Source organism: Atta colombica, unplaced genomic scaffold (assembly GCF_001594045.1).
Source record: "Atta colombica isolate Treedump-2 unplaced genomic scaffold, Acol1.0 scaffold236, whole genome shotgun sequence".
NCBI classification, from domain to species: domain Eukaryota; kingdom Metazoa; phylum Arthropoda; class Insecta; order Hymenoptera; family Formicidae; genus Atta; species Atta colombica.
The window spans coordinates 85,580-109,346 of record NW_017259334.1 but is presented as its reverse complement, the minus strand read 5'-3'; the positions used below and the strand labels follow the sequence as shown (position 1 = coordinate 109,346).

The following is a 23,767-nucleotide window of genomic DNA, read 5'->3' as shown; positions in this document are numbered from 1 at the left end:
TCATATATACACACATATATATATATATATATATATATATATACTTGCATATATACTATATTTGTAGTCATTCGAATTGCGCGCCGAATTGGTTTTCTGGATTTATAAACGCAATTAAATTATTATATACTAATATCGCAAATTAAATTGACAAACAATTTTAATAATTTGATGCTCCATCAGGCATTCTATTAAAAAGATGTTAATATACTGAAAAATTGTAAATGAATTTATTGCGAAAAATATTATCTCGGCCGGAAGTCGAACCCGGATTTTTTGTATTCCGTACAAGCGTCTGAAGCCTTTAAATTACTGAGATATTAATTATATTCTTAATATTCTTCATAATAATAATATTAATTATATTCTTAATATTCTTCATAATAGTCAGTATATGTATGAAAACATATTTCTTTCAGACCTTTCAAGTGATCAATTCGGCGCACAGCTCGAACTACAAATATATACAAGTACATATATAGTATATGTACTGTATAATAATTCAGATTGAATTATTTAAGTATTAAAGTTCTAGTTTTAACCGTTACGATCATTACTTCTATTTCTTATTGTTAAAATAAATACGGTGAAATTCTTATCGTTTATAAATATATATGTTTAATTATAAAGAATGACTTACTACAAAGAAAGAAACCTATGTTAACAATAAAGAAAAAGTGTGTATTTCAAGACAATTGAAACACACACTTTTTCTTTATTGTTCTCTGCTATATCTATTATAAAATCTATTATAAAAAATATGTAATCGATATAATTTATATAAGAAATGTTAATCGTTCAAAAGTCTGAAATATGTTTGTTATTACACGATGACATTACATGTCATATTATAATAAATAGATAACATTATAATAAATAGATAACAGTTAAATTTAAAATGTAAAAGTCAAAACAAAATTAAAACTAAATAAGTGAAAAGATATCGCAATAGTTACAACAAAGTTGTTGATCATAATTTACTTAAAACTGAAATGTAAGTATGATGCAAACATTTGTATCAGACTACAGGTTAAGACTAAAGGCAGCTATTATTATGCATTTGTATATATAACATTTCAGATATTAATTGTTTGCCTAAATAATATTCGTTATCAAGAATTTGAGATTGATGGAATATTCATCCAATCAAATCATGATTAAAATGAATTTAAATTCTACTCACTCAGTAATTACAAACTTATTATAGTGGAAGAATTGTTAATATGACGATATTCTCTCGTTCTTAATTGTCAGTTTGCCTTATGTAGGGTGCGTAGTAATCTTTGCAGTAAATGTGTACAACATTTTTGGAAAGAATGTCCTTATGTATTTTTTACATAATGAAACATTTGCTATTTCAAAGGAATATATCCTAACACAGTACATTGGCTACATTAGTTAAAGTTGAACATTGGTTATATTGGCCAATATTTTTCATTGTAATTGGGTGTAATACATTGATTACAGAGGAAATTCTAATATATCGTTAATATTGTATGTCAATCATTACAACATTGGTTTTATATTAGGCATGCAATGAGGATAGCTAATGTTAATAACATAAATGTATAATTAAGTAACATATTTATCAATCGAAGAAATAGTGTAACACATAACGCAGGAAATTCATAATCCAAAGGTCGAATTCCACGAAGCTAAATTTTCACTCAATTATGTTTAACATTAGCTGTACATTATTTCCCAATATTGGCGAAACATTGGAAAACAATGTACAGCCAGTATTATAAACATTGGGTAAAAATTCGCTTGGCTAGGATGGACGTATATTCATTTTGATCCGAGTGTTGCATCATCTGAATATTTTTGAAAAGTGTAGTCGGCTTTAAACATACGTTGTATTACATTATCCATTAAAGTTTATACATATTTTACTCGAAACTTATTTATTTTACGTGAACTGTTTGAATTGTCAATCACGGGAGTCGCGTATAAACGAAGAAGATCTTTATTGGCCGTATATTGTTTTCCAATATTGCATCAATATTTTGTACTACTGTAGTGCTAAAGTACGTTGTATAAATGGAATTTATTGATCTAATAATCAAACACAAACGGTAATGATCATTAATATTTAAAGTTTGTATATATGCGGCTGATATTAAATTTTATTGAGCAACTTCTTGTTCTTACTTTACTAATAATAACTTAGTTTGGTTTCTTTAGCTGGATATACGCTACAAATTACAGTTACAAAATAAAGAGCTAATAATGCTCTTTTTGTAATGATTTATGTTTACTTATAAAAAAAAAAATTATTTTTTGAAAGTTTTAAAATTTTGAAATCTAATAAAAATTATAAATACCATTCTCACACGCTCGTGCACAACGAAGTGCACAATGAAAGTGCATCCATAAAAAAAAAGCAAATAAAAATGTATATCAATCAATCAATATCAAATTCATTCTTTTAATAAAATTACTTATTCCCTCCCCCCTCCCCCCATAGTTAATCGATTTTTAATATTTATAAAACTCAATACACAATTTTTATGACCGCTGTTTATATGAGATATGCATTGAGAAACAAAATTGGGAAGTGCAATATGTTACAACTTTCCTTCTTTCGAAAATAAATTGATATAAGTCTTTAAGATAAAGTCTTTAATGGATAAAATTATTCGTATTGTTACTGGTAAAGTCTTTTCATATTTGACCTGTTAAAATGTATAATCTCCGCAATGATTCGCAGTATAAAAACAACATAGCATACAACGGCAAAAGCAATCAACGTTATAAAAAAGAAGCAGCAATAATTTGCAACTGAGTCCGGTCTTTTTTAACATGCATGTGTAATATTTGATACAATGGAATGCGCGTGAGTGTATTATGAATTTTTAACACCTTTTTAATTTTCAAGTTTTTGCGAAATAGATTTGTAACCACAGCAAGTTACTTTTTATTCATTTTTATAAATATATATGTTAATTAAAATAGAGTAGAAGTTATTCACTTATTTTACAAATTTAAATTATTTTTTTAATTTAGCTCGAATCGATAAATTGAGAGTATATTTATTATAAATAACTACAATTGCGCAATTAGCCATAAATGAAGTTAGCATAAAAAAGTAATAAAAAGGAAACGATTAATTGTTCCATTACTGTTCGTTACACAATTCCGGTAGTCATATTATAGGTGGACAAACATCGTCCAAACTTATTTCACACAGAATGTAAAAGCATCTATATATGTATATTTACAATGTTGCAGTATTATTTCTCTGGACAAACAGATAGTATATTTCTGTATCGAATGAGCAAATTCGATGGTCTAGTTCATCGTTATTTTTCCGCGATCAATACATCTCTCGTAGAAATATACATATGTAGTTTTCCTAGACGTAGAAATACATGTAAGTAGTTTTCATATTTACTTACTGTTTTCTTATTACTGTATTCTTATTAGTTATAACAATACTATGTTGGAAATGGATAAGATTTGATAGTTTTATTCATATGATTAAAGCAATTTTCCTAGTAAAAATATTTGCGTAGACAATAGACTGCTGAGTTATCGTTAATAGATTGTTATTATTAAAAGTTAAAATACTGCGTACTTATATTATTATATAATTCCTTTAATAATGTCCTGTTTTTATTCAGTAAATAGGTTCAGATTTTGTGTATTTTTTGCGTAGTAAGAAATAAAGCGTTTGATTAGGATCCCAGCTTTACTTCTCAGTTACTAGAATTAATATAATTGTCCAATAACTGCTCAAAGAATATATAAAATTTCTATTCGATTAATGTATACCACATTTCGAATCAAGATTATTTGTACAGTAAAGCGTAAAAGTATTCTAATATACTAAAAAATAATAAAAGTATTCTAATAAAAGTAAAAAGTTCTCTAATAAAAGGGTATTCTGATCTATAAATTTATATCAATCGACGACTATAATAACTAATAACAATAATTGAATTTATGCTCGTCTTTATGATTTCTGATGTGACAGAGTATGCAATCTCTATAAAAACATGATCGACATAATTTTTGATATCTTTTTTCTCTTACCGCGATTCGGTAGATTTATCAATGATATTCATATCACTTCTTTCACTTGTTTACATATGCTTTAGATTTTTTTTGCAGCCGTTTCATACGATGTTTTCGGTCCATTCTTTTAGATGCATGCAAAGAAAAATAGTTTTAAATCCTTTAGCATACGCGATATTCATTGTTAAACAAAATCTTTCTAGTGAGTCGGACTAATTAAGACTCCTTGTATACCATAATGTGTCTAATGTAGAAGAAAAATTTTCTATTTATTCAAAAGTTTTTTGATGTGACGATTTCCAAATAAAAATTTACCTGGTCATACTTTTATTATCATGCTGTAAAATTGCTGAAAGTATGCCTCAAAAATGTCACCAATAATTGACAATGACGATGATTGGACAACTTAATACAAAAGCGTTGTAGCACTGATTATATAGTGTAATTTTTTTTATATAATACATGTAATTCTTTCATTTTTTTTTTTAATAAATACTTTAAAGATTACATCAGTATTCTGCACGCTCTTATTAAATGAATTATATATCCAGAGTTAATATTATTTGCTTATCAGATCTATTTTTATCGTATTGGTTTTAGAAGCTAAATATAGCATAAACTTCATATATACCCAACATTAGCAACTATTCACTCTTAAAAAGTTTAATAAAGATGTCTACTGTTATATAAGAAGATGAAATTCATATTCATATATCCTTTTTCTTTATATATAATATACATTTTTGAACGAGCCAACAAGTATTGTTTTCATGCCTTCGTCTTAATGAAATATTGTATTTGTTCCATAACTTATCGATATTCTTCTTCATGTATATTACTTCATGTAGTTTATATAGATGTATCGCTTCAAAATTATTGGCTCCACATATAACGCAGTAACGTTTACCGCGGCGGAAATTGTCACACTAGCTAATAATTCTATGTTCTTAAGTCGGCTTCACCTTGCAAAACTTTTAGAAATAATGTAATACTACTTCTGCCGCATGGCAAAAGCTATCTTGAATTCAACTTTTGTCGCGCGGTAAATTATATATATGTATATATATATATATATATCTATTACTTCCAAGCAAGCTGATCGGCTATTATCGCGCCAACTTTCGTCGCGGCAAGCACTGCCGCGTTTTGTGTGCAAGTGCTATATGAAGACAAGGGATATATTGGATTGTAAAATTATCAGATATCGGACATTCAGTGTCACATTATTTTTGGATATCTACTCGAAAAATATCCAGTAGGACCATTATCCAATCGGATATTTCCCCGAGATCTGGTAAACGATTTAAAAAAAAAAAGAGGGAGAGAGATTAGTTAGACAGAATAAAATTTTGCATCAATGACGCAAACTTTCAATATAGAATTTCAGACAGATATATTATACTATATTGTTGAATACTAATGAAATCTAGCTGATCGACCGGATAGTAAAAAGTACTGGATAATATCGGATATTGGATTTTTTAAATATCCGATATTTCTAATGAAGACTATGTTATCCGCGAGGAGTCAATTTAGCTCTTATTGCACGCTCTATTTGATTTTTTTTTTTTTTTTAAGATTGTATTATAACTTTAGATTGTATTATAAAATAATAATATGTAGTTACAACAGAAGTCAAAGTACATGATTTTACTTTTCCGTAATGACAAATTAGTTTTCAATTAGCGGGAATTATCGCATTTAAAAACTGTTTATTTTGCAATTATTGGAAGTGTTCTTTGTGTTGTGATCGAATCATACTTTAGATATAGAAGAATAGTCCTTATCTCAGCAGACAATTGTAAAACTATTGCAAAATTGTTGTGTTCTATTGAACGAATTATCTACATGAATTGTATTTTATAAAGCAAAAAGGAATGAACGGATTAAAGTTGCATCTGAATTTTGCATGATGCGTTGAGTCGACATTCGTGTCAACGCATGACGACCTTTTAAAATATTGGGAGTACAAATTAGTTCGGTCCGTTTTTTTGTGTTCAAAAATGCATTTATTTCAAAACAAACGAATGAACAGATCAATTAAAGTATTGTCAAGCGCTACTACTTTTTCTCATCTCTCAGGCAATTTTCGAATTCCATCTTGTCTTTAGAGGCGATCCAATTTTGGAGCCAATTTTTGATTTTTGCGAAAGAAGTGAACCGGTGACTTGCTGCATCCTTCGGAACAACCAGTAAGCAGAAGGAGCAATGAAAAATACGGCGGGTGCGGTAAAACATTCTCATTTGAGCGTTTCCAAATATTTTTTTACGACTTTAGCGACATGAGGCCGAGCGTTGTCATGAAGAAGAACAACTTTATCATGTCTTTGCTCGTATTCCGGCCGTTTTCTCGCAATGCATGGCTCAAACGAATCAATTATAGCCGATACCGATCGCCCGTAATGGAATCGCCAGGTTTTAGCAGCTCATACTAGCTAAACAAGACTCTTTTGGTCCCACCAAATACAGAGCATGATCTTCGAACCATGAATGTTCGGCCGTGGTGTTGAGGTCGATGGCAACGATTGACCGGGATTAGCGTAATATTTTTTCTTCTTGGGATTGTCGTATAATATCCACTTCTCATCTCCAGTCACAATCCAATGCAAAAAATCTTTTCTCTGTTGTCTTTGAATCAGCTGTTCACAAGTGAAATATCGCCTTTCAACGTCTCTCGGTTTCAGTTCACAATCATTTCTCACTCAATTTCCTTGTTTTTGAATCATTCTCATGGCTTTCAACCGTACAGAAACGGCTTGTTGAGTTACCTCCAATGATTCTGCAAGCTCCTCTTACATTTGACTCTGATCTTCTTCGAGTAATGCCTCTAATTCTTTGTCTTCGAATTTTTTGGCTGTGCAGAGTGAGACTTGTCTTTAGCGCTGAAATCTCCATCCTTGAAACGTCGAAACCATTCCATACATGATTTATCAGTTGGAGCAATGTCACCATAAACTTCGACAAGCATTCGATGGGCTTCAGACGCACTTTTCTTCCAATTAAAGAAGAAAATCAAAACCTCCCGCAAATGCTGCTTGGTTAACACAAAATTCGACATTTCAAACACAGTAAAAATCAAGGTTTTTGTATGAAATTCAAAGCGATATAATAAACTGAATATTATTAGAAAATGTTTAACCTCTCTGAAACCGCCAAAATCAGCTGTCACTATGAACCATTCACAACAGTTGGAGCTATCTTTAGGGAAACGGACCAAACTAATTTGTACTCCCAATAAACTGCGTGTAAATGTAGGAAATCTCAAAGTACGTTTATTCACATACAGTTACGTTACTGTAAGTGGAAAATGGGAGAAAGAAAAAAAAGAATGGCGATGTACACATAACTCGCTGTCGGATCAAATGTAATACGGTCTAAGCTCGTGAGATATCGGTCACATGCTATAATTATATATATCGATGTGACTAAATTTCAGATGTCTTTTCTGTTTCAAAATATTGTTGCTCTCGAGTTATTTTTATATTAAATCCTTTTGGTTACGGCTCGCGATTTGCCTTTGATTATTTCACAAGAGAGCCGATAATTGAATGTCTACTACTTGAAGTTGATCTATTCGAACATTGGAAAATTCCGAGCAGTAGAAGATAGTACACACATGGAAACTGTTACACTTTAATCTTGCATGCTTTAATCAACTTAACTTCTTTCCGTCAAGAGTCCGAATAAATAAACCAATCAATATGATGGTGCACTGTAATCACACACGCGAATAACATGAAAAATACTACGTCGTATTACGATGGACAGATGAGGTCAAATTTAATTTCTTTTTGCTGCTATATGAAAAATTAAAGCTGATAATTCTGCGAGAGACTGCACGTTAATCATATAATTCTGCTAGAGAAGATGGAAATATTTACTTGAACACACAAGTGGAAAAATTGTGTGTTAAATTTAACGTTAACATTTTCCCAAAACGATCGACCCAAATTTTTTTGTTAATTTTACAAAATGAATATGTTACAGCGCAATACAAAATTACACAATACAAAATAATTAACGTAAAAAATGTGAGACTGTCATAATTTGGAAACAAATTGAGGAAGCATATTTCTTTAGCAGCATTTAACATTTATCAAAAATTAAATTAATATGTATGTACATTTATCTTTTATTCAATTATCTTAGACTTTACGATTTAAAACTACATTATTTTTATACTCATAAATTGTGTTACTTCAGTATTAAAAAAATGTTAAACATAAATTTAACATAAAATATTCAATGATATAATCACATATAGAATTAACTTGCAGGTACGTAAAAATTAAATACAAAAATTCTAATACTAATAGGATTCAACAAAATGTTTCTTACTGCGTAGAATGTAACTAGGAAAGGTCGAGGTTGAAAATATATAATATGAGTAGATAACAAAAGTTATAATTTTGTCAAGAAAGAAGATAATGCTATAAGATTAAACGAAACTATCAGCTTAGCGCCGCTGCATTGGCGCCACGACAATTGCATGTAATCGCTCACCTCGCGTAGCGCACGTTGTGTCTGCGCATCACGTAAATAAATATTCTTCGATGTTATTATTTTAGTCTCATTCGTAAAAATTAAACTTTGTTAACAATTATTTTTACTCGCATACTTGAGAGACAGTCAATGAACGAATATATGTAGAGAAAAGGTCCCTATTATTATGAGATACCGAGTTCATTTTGGATAAATGCTAGAAGTCTATAAGCAGAATTTAAAAAAATAATAGGTCATTTTAAAAGAAATTTAATAACCTTTAAGATAATGTTATATAAAATTTAATTCAATCTCCATTTTTTTTTTGAAAATTAAAAAATGTAAAAAGTGAGCAAATTGCAAAGTCAAAAAGTTGCGCTCCTAATACGAGATGCCTCAAGAAATCGATAATAAAACGCAAAGTATTGTATATCAGTATTGTAATTTTTTATTTAATGTTTCTTAAATACAAATAAACACAGCCAAGGTGCGCGAAAAATGAGTATGCGATACATTATACCCAAAACTCATCTTCTGATAGTTGAAATCAAGCAGAAATAGGCACTCGACGTTCATTCCGGTTGTCCTTTTTATTATTGTACAATAACATTTATATTTTAGCAACGATTTTCACTATGACATGAGAACATAGATTATTTCGTATTAGAAATACCCTGAGTATTTTATTACGATTTCCACGCCTTACGATTATCAAATTTAATTTCTGTAATTAAGATATTCAACATATCCCGTACTTTCAACTAAAATGTGAAGAATTTTATGATTTTTTATTTAAAAACTTAGATATTATATTATAAAATACATTCAGTAGAAAAATATAATTTTGAAAAATAAAATCTCGTAACTTTATGTAATTTTTATCCCATGTGATGTTATATCTACATCATTAAGTATTATTAGTTATTTAAAAATATATTAATATATTGTTTACGTGTTTCGTTAATAAGTGTTTAAAAATGTTTATCTATTAAAATTTAATTACGACAATTAATATTGAATTTTTTTAAATATCCCTTTTTGTCTTCAAGAAATATACATATATGCAAAATAAGAACACACAAAAGTTTGCGTTGTGTTCGATTTTTAGTTCATTTATCTTATCTCGACTTGTTCTCTTTCGTAAAACTCTATCAAAGTCGTGCAAAGTGTACAATTCTATCAAAGTCGCTCAAAAAGAATGACCATAATTATTGGAAAACACTCTCAGAGAATATTCACCGATGATCGATAGAAATGCAACGATGCATTAAGACGTCGTGTTTGCGAAGATGTTGTGGACGTCTCGTACAATTTTTTGCACTATAATGTCGTGCAATATGCCGGGATTTAATTCTATTTATTATTTTATCATAATACTGCCTTAATCATAAATATAAAACTCTCGGTTTATTTTTTGAAGCATTTTTTTTTAAGAAAGTAATAACAAAAGCCTAATGATTGTTCTAAAAGTGTTTTATTTCCTGTTTCTTTCCTTTTATATCTTACTTTTTTCTTATCCGTTTTTTTGTTTTATGATGCCGAGATAAAGTTAACGAATTCCGAAAGAAACAAGAAATACATAGCAAGAAATACAATTATCAATAAAATGGTTACAAAGGAGAAAAAGCAAAGGTAAAAAGCAAGAAACAGGAAACAAAGAGCACATTGTAGAATAGATTTAAGAAAAATTAAAAAGATATAAAAATTATTATAAAAATAAACATCATTTTTTAATAAAACTATTTCCTAATTTATTTTTTGTTAAATATAAAATGTTTACGTCAATTTATAAGAGCATATATTTTTAGCCAAGGCTATACGAATATACACATACAATCTTCAAACGATTTATTATCTCAATGATAGTAGCTGCGGCTAGATAAAATTATCTTGACAAAGGGTTAAATTATATGTATCTTAGATGAGATAAAAATGATTTTATTTTAAATCTAGATAAAAAATGAAATTATATATTGTTTTGTCTAGACAATTCTAATATAATATCACTTTTAAGAAAATAATTTAGAAACAATACATATTCATATTTAATTTACAGCATAAATTTTATTTTTTTAAAACTGGAATTTTTCAAATATTCCCTCTAACAAACAATTTTTATACGTACAATTTTTATACATACATGGACAGCGCTAAACTATTTGGCGTCCCGCACGTATACGTATGTGCAATATTATATAGTACGATAAAAGAGTGACGCGCGTATTGAATTATATAAAAATTTTGTTAGTAATTTATTAATAAAATTGTTTTATTACAAAAGATACTAATTCAAGTTATAAAAGAGAATTGGCAGAATTCTTTAGTCACTTTGAAATTTCCTAAAACTGTCTTAACTTAGTTATTAATTACAAAAACTACTTGCATATATTAATTTAGAAAATACCTTTTAAAAGTGAGAAAGGCTGTAAAACTAAATTAAACGATTATATTATAATAAAATATACCCAGAGAAAAATTATGTTTAAATTGAAGAAATCGTTTCTATCGATTTCGTCGATTTTTTTTTTAATCAAAATATCTTTCAGAGAAATAAAAATTTTGATTTCAAGAAATGACGTTCAAAGAAATGTTTCTTTAACTATGCATAGCAATGTACAAATTTCTTTGATTCAAACAAATTCCTTTTAATCAAAGAAACTTTTCTCTAGTTATAAATCATCACAACTAATATTCACTAGTATATCAATATTTTTTATTAGTTATTAATGTTGCATATATAGTTCAATTCACAATTTTTGTATATATATATATATATATATATTTCGCAATTAATTAAAAAAAATGTATCTTATTTTATTGTGTACAATATTCTGTACACGTCATTTAGGCGTCTCATCTATAGAATATTATTTACAGAATCCAGCGAACATGAGCCCTTAAAAATTACGAACACACATCTACACTAATGCAACAAAAACGAATAGATCGAAAGAAAGAGAGAGAAAGAGAGAGAGAGAAAGTAAATAATAAAAAGAAAGAATGGTGATTGATTTCGCCAAATTTTTAAGGATCTGATTCTGACCCAATATACAGAAAAGTTTATGAGTTCGCCGGATTCTGCATTCTAGGGATACTTAATAATAGATAAACGCAGACAAACAAGGCACTTGCTTAGGACGGCAAATTTTTGAAGGCAGAAAATTTTCACATAGTTGAGATAAATTTTTAATTTGTCAATCTAACGTTTTTGGACGAATTATCGAGCATATTTTAACAGAAATGATATTTTAAATATACAGTTAAAAATATATTATAATATATTAAGGATTATTGAATTAAAAATATATTTAATATATTAAGGATTATTGAATTAAAAATATATTTAATATATTAAGGATTATTGAATGTTTTTACCAGCAATGCGGGGGGGTATAAATCATTTTTTTAAATCTGTTTTCCCTTTTATAAAATTAAATTAATAAAGTCACCTAGGAGCGGCAAAATGCTTTGTCCATCACTGGGGATACTGATGACCTTAAAAAATATAGCACCCCATGCTTAACTCGCTTAGTGTATTCCGTCACTCTTACACATACACATACATACCTACATCTGTGTTCAGACATACTCCACTGGCGTCGATGATAGTAAGATGCATTTTAATTGAAAGATATTAGTTTGGCATTTGGAAAAGTAAGAATTTAATTATTCTTTAGTATTCTTTAGATAATAATAAGATTAGAAACAGAATAAAGTTTAAGTGCATACATCAACTAAATATGAGAAACAGTCAAAATTAGATGATTAGAACAATCAGAATTAAACTAATATATGTCTTTTTTAAATAAATTTAACTTATGTTAGAAATAAGACTGCGCGCTAATTATTTTTGGACAATCAATCTGAAATATTAATAATGCTACCCCAAAAATTAAATTGTTAATTAGATATTACTATAGCATTTTAGAATCTGTAAAGAACTTATTGCGAAAAATATTACCTCGATCGAAATTTGAACCCGGATCTTCCGTATTTCGTGCGAGCATCCTTATCGTTCGATTGCTAATTCTTTAAATATAAATTTAGATTTCAAACAAATATTTCAACTTTTAAATAAGAACACTACATTTAGTTGAAGCGGATTTTTAGTGCTTAAATACATATTTCTTCTGTGATTTTATATTATTCCATTGCCGAATTAAATAAAGAATATCTAATTGATACTATTATTAATTTTCGATGAAGTCTAAATATTTATCTTTGTATTCTTATTAAAAGATCTATTTTTAAATAAATAGAACAATTTTTTTTGTAAAAAATGTATATATGTTTCAACGTATAAAAATTAATAATAGTATCATATCAATTGGATCATATTTTTTATATTTAATTTTTGATATGGAATTTAATTTGACCAATCATTGGATCAGATTTTTTATATAAATGATACATATCACTTGACTTGAGTAAAATAAATTCTGCAATATAATAATTTTCGAGGAAGAATTAAACCACTATTATTTGGATTGAAATAAGAACCTTCAGTGAAAAGATAATACCACTTGGGTATACTTTTTACGTTATACTTTTTAATTTAATATATATATGTTAATTAATTTATATAATTTTTTTCGAGGAACGCGATTATTAGCTTCTTTTTCATTCTTTTTTTTTAAAGATAAGTTTTTTTTTAAAGATAAGTTTTTAAAATTTTAATTTAAATTTTAAAGATAAGTACTGTATAGATAACAATAAACACTCAATGAATAGTAACACGCAATAAAATGGATAGTGAAATATCAATTTACAGAGACAAACATTGTTTCGAAAAATCTAGCACTGCAAATTGCAATTTGTTCGTCAATCGACATTTATTCAATAACATAATCCTAACAACTAGGAAAAGCAGTTATACCTTCGTATCGCATCGCTGACTTTTAATTAAACTTTTGATTAAATTGTTCGACTGAAGCAGGATTAGTTACTAGTACATAGTTTACATTGAAAAGAATTATATTATTATCATTTAGTATATTATATAGGATAATTTAGAGCCACAGGAGCCGGCACGTACGTATCGTTTATGAAAAATTGAATCGAAAAGTCTTTTACTATTTTGTAATGATCGCAACAGTTAATGAGATATTAATTTCTAAAAATTACCAAATAAGCAGGTAAAATCGATATATGAGGCAACATTAAAATATCTTTCAAAGTTCTTTATGAAATATCTTTATGAAATATGAGTAATTAAACAGAAAACTGTTTAGGATGCTAATCAGGGATAACGCTTTCAGTTACTACACATATAGAAAAGAAGCAGGCACGCTAACTTGTCGATTAGCCATACGTGGAGTTGGACCAGCATTGCCATATGAAAAATTAATATATCTCAATATTTTCCCTGCAGCATTTAAGATCTTTTCTTTGCGTCCAAAGCGAAAGTAAATTTTCCAATCCCTCTGACAAATCGGTTACTATCAACTGAACTAGCTGATATCTTTCTAATGATAAATTAGTTTCTCTATTGCAAATTTTTTTATCAAGAATCATGCCCACTAGGCACTACGAAATCCCTATTTTATTACATCTCTCTCTCTCTCTTTCTCTCTCTCTCTCTCTCTCTCTCTCTCTCTCTCTCTCTCTTTGAAACTAACTAAATTTTTTACTAAATCAAATCTCACAATCCATTGAACTGGTTTTAATCTGTTAGATATCGAATTTACATAACAAACGCTACGAAGCGAAGCGAGAAAAAGAGAGAACATCGAGAAGTTCTCTGTCTGTCTGTCTGTCTGTCTGTCTGTCTGTCTGAGACAGTCGAAATTCCCGAATGTATGGATAAATTTGGATGCGCAGCATTCAAATTGAAATTTTGAAATAAAAATTGCAAAAAAAATTTAATTATTTTTACTCAACACTATTATTTAAAAAAATTGTTCATGTGTTAAATTCCACCTATGAAAAATTCTGATGTGTGGAATACTCACACTTCCCGCCAAAAGTTAGCGCCCATGAAAAGAAATACCTTTATAAAACCTCAACTTATTCACATAGTTAGAAGGCAATGTAATTGTTCATTAATCAATAAAACGCTACATTAAATTTCTGCAGGGCGATTAGTTTTCTATTATATTATTATGATTAGGAATTTATTGTAATTTAGTGTAAATGAAAACAAACAAAAAAGAACTAATCGTAGAATTACGATATTTTTTTTATTAATTTTTACAATTCATAACTATATAACGATTAACATTAGAATCGTGGATCTAAATTAAATAACCCAATCGCGATTCAATGTAAATATTGTAAATCTGGATTTTTACGAGGGTTGTCACTATAAAAGTAAAATTATTTATAATTATAATAATTGTGATTATTTATGAAAAGTCACAAAAATCTAAAGCTTCACGTGTAAATCCAAATTAACTGGAAAAGAAAGAATTATCGAATGAGTCAAAATTGGCATCGCTGCACTTACATGCAGCATTAAAATGATTCATTTATTTCCTATTGTTTTCTATCGATTTTTTTCACAGGAAAAAATGCTCTGAACATCACGAATGTTTTTCCAAGTATATTTCACATAAAGCTGTGAGAAAAATATTCATTTTTTATGGTAATCAAGTAATCAAACTACTCGCACATGGCTGTCGTCACGTTAAACTCTGAGTCTTCAATGTTGATACTTCAGAAAAATAATGTTTAATTTAGTCATTTGAGTTTTCTACCGAGGAAAGACTCTATAATAAAAATACTAAATAAAAATACTAAAACGTAAAGGAAATAAGGTCATTTTGTTTACACTCATTACTATCGTACATTATGACGTTAAAAGTAAAAAAGCACAATAAAAATTCTTGCAAATTATACTTGAATAAAAATATTTTTTAATGAAACAACATTTGTAATCGATAGAATATAGACTTATAAAATATATGGAAAATTATCTTCATGTTTTGAAAAGAAATTAAATTATATTTATTTCTGTATATGTATGTGTGTGTGTGTGTGTGTGTGTGTGTGTGTGTGTGTGTGTGTGTGTGTACATAATTAATTTAATAATTAGTTATAACTGCGGACATAGTTTATTTTTTATAGTTTTTGATGATGCATAACTCGTTTCCAAATATACAGCTATTTATTAATTAACAAAGTAAAAGAAACATTTTCAGTATATTTTAGAAGTCAGTTTTATCGATTGCAAGTTGCTTTATTGAAATATATTTTCATTAATATGTTTGCAAGAATTTTTATTGTATTTTTTCTTACTTTGATATCTGAAATAATCTAGAATAATAGATAATGAGTAAATAGAGTTGAGTAAAATATACTATTTTGTATAACGTACATTTATCTCTTTTGCATGTATTTTATATTTATATTATTGTAATTTATATTTATAAATACATTTTATATATTTTTATTCTTCTCATCTTTCAATGTCATGGATGCATAGTCTGTTATCTACTGTGTATTGTCAATTTGATGATTTCTGCACATATATTTGTAGATCCGAGAAATATTTCTTGAATCTTCGATCGAATATTTATATATTATTTATATATTTACAATTTTATAAATAGCGTGTGCGAGAATATGTAGTGATTTGCAATTAGTACAATGGAAACAAGAACATCGTAGTTCCAGTTGATATATATCTTCGAAATGAAAACAGAATACACAAAATTCATACAATCCCAAGTTATTAAGTGTACTTTAATGATACTTTTTGACGAATCTTACTCCAGCTTCAATATTCTTACCAATGCGGGGCTCTTGCGATTTTCTTGATGATTTTCCTATTATTAGTATTTTTTTATTACAGTACAGGATAGATTGACATAATAAAGGATGCGCTTTTGCAACGAATGATTCGCCTATCGTTATTATTTTCATTGACATAAAATGTATGTCAAAGATCAATCATTTTTTCACGCTTTTCTGACAAAAATTTTTCTTAAAATTTTTCATATAATTTTTTAGAACTTCTAATTAAATATAAATTTTTGAATTTTTGAATTTTTGAATTTTTCAAAATTTCTACATTTTATAATTTTTTGAAAAATTGTCAGATTTCTTTATATAGATTGAAACACTTTTCAGAAATGCTGAAAAAGATTACATTTTTTCTAGATGTTTTCTTTATTATGAATTTAAGGAAGATATAAAATTCTTTATATTGCGAATACAGAATTTTAATTCTCTAGTATAAAATTCTTTATGTTCGAATTCTAAAATACCTAAAATAAATAAGATTCTTCATTCCATTTCATTTCAAAGAAAACATAAGAAAGCTAAAAGAAATGGAAACATTTTTCGTAAAGTTTTACAAATTTAATTGTGTGTATAATAAATTTTTAAAAATATGAGATATTATGAGAATGTTGCTCATCAGAAATGAAAACAATAAAAATAAGATTTCAGTAATTATTGAAATTTCATGCAATAAGATCAGTTATAAGGATTTAATCATCGATAAAATAGAAAAAGATAACAGATATAGTTACAATGCCTTCGATTATTTCACAATATTATGGATCACTTTATCATCATTACCCATTAAGTAACGTTTTAATAAAACTCGCATAAAATTACAATATAAGTAACATATAATCTATGACAACATAAATATATTTGTAAGAGTTCTATCTGCGAATAATTGTAATGCATTTTGTGATCAATAACAGTTTATTACATTTAATGTAGCTGACAATGTTTGAAAACAAAATTCTATAAATCACGCCGAATTCAAATTATCGTGTATTAAATATCGTGATAAGTAATAAAAGTAATAGTCAATAAGATTTCTATAAAATCTTCAATATGTAGATATACTATACTTTTATTATCAAAATACGAAATATTTTGTTGTTAAACTTTTTTTTTTCAGTGTACATATATTCATGCATAAAACATTTTTTATCGAGCTGTGATGCTTACACGACGGTGTGAGATTTATAACTTCTCTTGATAGCCATTCTATTTCCTTATTCTTAGTGTATAGATATTATAAAGAATGTAGCAGAATATATATAAAATATATAAAAAATATCAAATCCCCCATATCAAATTAGATTTGCTATATATCGATTTATGAAAACAAAATTTCATCAAATTTTAACTGTACGCGTTCCACCTTGTTGATCTTCTATCCTTTACTATTGTCATCAATCAAAAATATATTTTCTTGTTATAATTTTTTTTAATCTACAAAAAATTATGAAAAAAATCAATAATATTTTAATCATTAAAAAATATATCTAGAAATTTTTAAGGATTCTTAAAATGTAAATTTGCGCACATGCACGGAATTTTGAAAAATTTAGAAAATTTAAAATTATCAACTATTAAATAAAATTATCGCGTAACTAAATTTTAAATAATTTGAGATGAATAACGTTGGAAAAATTTCATATTATTTTTAGCATGAAATTTTTCCAACGTTATTCATCTCAAATTATTTAAAATTTTTCGGAAATAATTATCAATGTTAAAAAATTAATAATATGATATTTCTCAAATTTTTGTGTTATCAGCATTATCATTATAACTGACGAAAGTCAGTTTAAAATTTAGAAAATTATTATTTCAGTCTATGATTACGTTAGTTCGGGGCGCAATTTCGAGAACTGAAAAGATGTATTTAAAATGCATGTAGAAATATTATTAGGCACTAATAAGTAAATCTATAATCTAAGATGTAATTCTCTGATTTCTTTTAATTTTCTCCGATTTCTTTTAACATTCATAGAATTATGAAAAATATTTTATTCATGTTCCATTTTTATCCATAAGCGGTTTTAAAAGCAATTATTACCCTTTCAATTTCCATTCTTTTATTAGTTAAAAACAAAATAATAATATTTAATAAACAATTGAATATAAGATATGAGTTTTTGGATAGTTAATTACAAAAAATTAGATTTGCAAAATTATTTGTTTATGAATAAAAAATAATTTAATTAGTATTAAATTGTATTGACTTGACCAAGCAAATATGTATTGCGTAACTTTTGACACTTATAAATCTACTTATAAATCTACTTATAAATCTACAGTATAATTAATACTGTAGTGCAATTTACAAAAAAAGATCTTCTGACACAACTGCAAATTGATTTTGGGGATACAAAAAAATGTGTTGATCTATATATTTATAAACTTATACAAAAGAACAAAAATGTGCTTTCAACAAAGTACTTTATAAAAACGCTTAAAAATGATGTCGGAAAGTGACAATATAATAATTCTAAATTATAAATAGAAGCAATATTTTTATTGTTGTGGATGTTGTTTTGTTTTAAATCGATTTACGCAATGACGATACACTGAACGATTTAATGTGACACAAAAGAAGTGTCGACAAGAGGCATAAATAAATAACGTTAAGGATATTATAAAATATTATAATGTCAAAGATTTTAATTATTTAGCGCATGAATTTTTGCTAATCGGAAAATTGAATTATAAAATATCAGTGTAATATTTCTATCTTTGCATAAGAAAAAAAAACATTTCAGTTAATAAAACTACATAATCCATTAATTGTGATGAAAAACATATCGATCATTTTGCGATACGCTTTAATAACAATGTATTATATTTAAATAGAAGTATTACAGCATAGTCTACGTTAGTGATTTCCATTGGAAAAGCTGTATTGCGAAATATAGCAATAATTGACTGATTTGAATTTTATTAACGCAAATTTCATTTGTGATTACAATTTAACAAATGCAATTTCTAATAGAAGTTATAATTAATCTTGTTTTGATATTTAGAACGTATTATTCTACGTTTGTTTATCACTGATCTACGTAAAAGATTTTTAAAATCCCTTAAAAACATAATAAAATTAAATCCAATGCCATCTATTTTTATCTCTCCGTCATTAACAGTAAAATATTAATATGGTATTTGTTGATTGTACTTAGTGCATATTTTAGTATGAAAGCAATGGATCTTTTAGACACTTCTCTGCTGAACGCCTTTGCACATTTCCGACTTTATTCAATGTGTCATTAATCCTAGTTGCTTGGCGTCATTTAAATGTCAATTTTTTAAATCATTTTACATTATAAATGCATTATATTTATCAATACTATTTAAAAGACTGAAATAATAGTATTGATGATACTGTAGAAATAATCTTGATGATATGTATTCGTCACAAAGATATAAGATAACATTAATCGGCAAAGAATTCATTGCGAAATTTTAATGTTTTTAGGGTGTTGGCATTACATCAAATCTAAAATCGAGTCCAGCAAATATTTATCACGCTTATATATTGAAAATATTGAAAAACATGCGATGAAAAAGACGTTAAAGAAAGATAAAAGGCGATAAATTATCAAAAAACATATGACAAGTTTATTATAATATTCATATGTCAAATTAAATTGAAAATTAATGATTTGTAAATTCTGTATTATTATATTTACTTTCATTGACATGTATTATTTACTTTTAACATTTATTTTATTTAATCTGTATTATATTTTAATATAATACACCACAATATTTTAAATTCAAAAATAGTCTATTCAAAATATTTATAAATAAGTAAGAAAAAACACTAAATATAGCGTTCAAGTAAGAATATTACAAATTAAGTTGATCATCAATTTGATGATGCCAATAGCAAACACTGTAAATAATTTATTGCTGAAAACCGAGACAGGACCCTGATAATGAGGTTTTTATAATATTTTAATGATTCTATTAGTATATTATATCAAATTGACGATTAATTTAATTTGTGATATTAGGTACTAGGTTTGCTTTTTTACTTTTGCACATAACTTTTTTTCTTGTTTTCGCTAAATATCGAACGTGTTTCTGCAAACATAAACACAACAATAACACATTATCAATAATAATTATAACTTCCTATTCAATAATGTAATAATGTTATGTACAACATGCGTCATCATCTTTATATTTATATGAGTGGAAAATTATATTATTGTTAATATTATTGTTAATTTGTGTTCTGCAGGCACCTTGTAGTTATTGCAATTTTATTAAAATTTCTTATATGACAGCAATAAATGCATCTAATTTTCGGATTTGACATTTTATGGTAACTTCACATACAGTCAATGATTCCAAAATTTCAATTTATAGACTAGTATAGTTAAACAGCATTTTCGTCCAAATATTATATTCGAACATTTGTTGCAGTTGCTGTTGTGATAGCGTTCTTCATTTGTTGGGCCCCATTTCATGTGCAGCGATTGATCGCTATATATGGTACTAATACAGAAGACCACATCACATCGAATGGTCCATGGATGGAATTTCTTTATCTTCTAATGACTTACGTGTCAGGCGTATTCTATTACGTGTCCACAACCATCAATCCAATCCTTTACAATATTATGTCGAACAAATTTCGCATAGCGTTTATGGTAAGCAAAACAAAAATTCCTTTTCTAGTCTTTCATAAAGTTAAAAATTGTGTAATAATTCCTTTAAATTTAAATATAAATAAAGTTTTTTTGTATAAAATGTGTATCATGCCTACAATATGTTTCAACTCTAAGGAAAAAATTTTCGTTGAAATTATTCTATGTTTCAATGAATATAATATTTCAGCGAAATTGCTGAAAATTTGCAGAAATTTCACAGAAAGTGAATTTGTCAGCTAACATACTGAAAAATCGTTGAAATTAAATTCAAAAAATTTTTTTGAAATTTTGCTGAAAGTTTTCTGAAATTTGTGCTGAAATTTCTATGAAATTTTGAAAATGAATTTTTTAGCTAAAAATTACTAAAATTAAACTGAATTTTTTCCGAAATGCTGAAATTTCGCTGCAAAGTGTTCCAAAACGTGGAATAATGTTTCAGTGAAATTTTTCCATTAGAAAGAATACATTCTCCTTCACTATATAGCACCATTTGGAAAAGAATTATTGGTATATTGAAGGAGAAATGTATTGAAATATTGTATATTGTAGCATAAATACAATAATTTCGAAAAATCTTAACTCTTCGGTATCACACTATATGTTTTGTCACGTATGCGACATATTATTGTATAAAAATATTATGAATATAACAAATTTTGTTCAATTGAAACACTAAACATTATACTTTAAATTCTTTGGAATAAAATCTCATTATTCTAAAGAATAAAAATTGAGCCATTATTGTATTAATTGCGAAAAAATTGTACGGGATCCATAGATTCACTGATAATGTCAAAATTATTTGAAAACGCAATCAAATTTTAAGATATAGAGAATAGAGACGTATAGAGATATACTCCTAAGCTTTATTTAGAGAGGAGTGATTCATTTGCATATTGTTGCAATTGCCCATTGTCAATTACAGCGACTTCTGCGTAGGGAGATTTTTAATTTTTCTTTTAGCGCTGAGATTGGTTTGTGCGCAATTGACTCGTGTGCAATTGTTATACACCTATTCAGAGAATATCAAAGTTTCGTTACACGAAAATATAGCAATATCGGGAAGTAATCTTTGTGTTGCGTTGCTAAGAACAATAGACGAAGAGTGCCTTCCATTAGATCCATTTAGTGATACAAGTTGATACAAGTATCGTTCTATCTTTGTTGTACTTATGGAACGCAAAAAAAGATAGAATAACATTTGTGTTGACTTATGTAATTAAATGGAAGACATCCAAAGTCGCGAATGTGTTGTATATCAGCCTTCGAAATCAACAGGAGATCAGCTAAAAAAATTCGCAAATTCCAAAAGTTACGATATCGCGATGGTAATAACAACAAGAATGTAATGCATTCAAATCATTTAACAAAATCGATAACGAGTACAGAATATCTAATTGTAATAAACAAATAAATCGGAATATAATGAACATAAACGTATTCATGAGTTTAATTCAAAACAGCCAATTTTTAAAAAAGAATTGCTAAATTTTCAATCTTTAAAAATGAGATTTTACTTTTTGGAATGAGATTCACTCTAAAAGTTTTAGAAAGTAAAAAAACGATAACAAGCAAATATACGTTTATGTATGAAAAAGTTATAGCATATATAAAAAGAAAATTTAGGTATTGCATACATGAGTGATACCGAAGTTAAATCCATATTTTTTAAATAACTTTTTCTCTTTTTAATTATCGCTACTTATCGCTATATATTGGTGCATTTTGTTTTTAAAGAATGAGATTTATTTTATCCATTTTAAATGAATTTTGTTTTTAAAGAATGAGATTTATTTTATCCATTTTAAATGAATTTAGTCTGGTCCATTCCAGGAGACATTATCGAAGAGCTTCAGACTCGCTGGATTGCCAGCACATAACGAGCAACGATCCTATTCTAGCTTGTCGCGATCTCAACAAAAGATCATCGGCGCTTATGGCTCAAGAATAGCGGAAGCCAATGGAGAATCCGATATAATTGCGGACAGCAATTACACGGAAGGTTCGAGGAATTCATTGAAAGAGAGTCAACAACAGTCTATACATAATCCAGAAAATTTACCGATATCTACCAGAGTTCTGGATGCAACTCAGACGAACTCAATACGGAGCGAACACGCAAAAAACAGCAACGATATCCTGCCAAAGAAGAATAATCCGCGGTTATTATTATTAACCAGCGGGCATCACAAGAATCGATCAATTCATAGGAATCAAGAAGCTTCGTGGATAAAGAAAACAAAGTATAAAAACGTGCACATAAAAATGTCCAATATAGATAGTTCTGATAAGAAATGGTGGAGATTTTTTAAGTGGTTCCCCGATTTGAAAGTCCTCAGGTTTTCCAGGAGTTCGACCGTGCCTGAGGATCGTGTGTTTGATGAGAATCCCCGCGAGGAGCTGTCGATGACAATGTGGAATGTCCGTAATAACAACAAACAGCGATTTATGTATGTAGAACATTAGATATCCGATTTAATATCTTTGAGAAGACTAATTCTTTTCTGCATCGATTTCTATGTGTTATTTGCATCGACAATGCATCATCATTGCCTAATGACTTGATAAAATTGATGATGGCGTTATATGAAGTTCTCAAGGCTTCATTATGAAAGCGATCGTTTAAAGTTTTCTTTATGGAAATGAGAATTGAAGAAGATTCTAAGATATATATATGTGATGTTTGTAGCTCTGCCTTATGATTAATTTAACAACATCCTAATGTATGTCCAATGACGTAGAAAGTAGCGAGATCTTCAGAAAAATCTATCAAATTAACGTATGCAATTTATATTTATTCATATTTGCCAAGCGAGTTTTGTACATTGGTGGATGCTAGCATCCAAAGTTACATAAAATCTAATAAATTGCTCTGAAACCTCGAAGGA

General features: G+C 27.7%; 1 protein-coding gene across 1 annotated transcript in view; it reads left to right on the top strand.

Moving 5' to 3' along the window:
* The window catches only part of LOC108688548 (neuropeptides capa receptor-like), a 28,093-nt gene extending 4,748 nt beyond the window's left edge, over positions 1-23,345 (top strand). The window contains exons 2-3 of the mRNA XM_018194850.1: positions 20,653-20,879; positions 22,713-23,345. Of these exons, the coding sequence (XP_018050339.1) occupies positions 20,653-20,879; positions 22,713-23,345 (860 nt within the window). The remainder of the gene's footprint in view (positions 1-20,652; positions 20,880-22,712) is intronic.
* Positions 23,346-23,767: the final 422 nt, after the last annotated feature.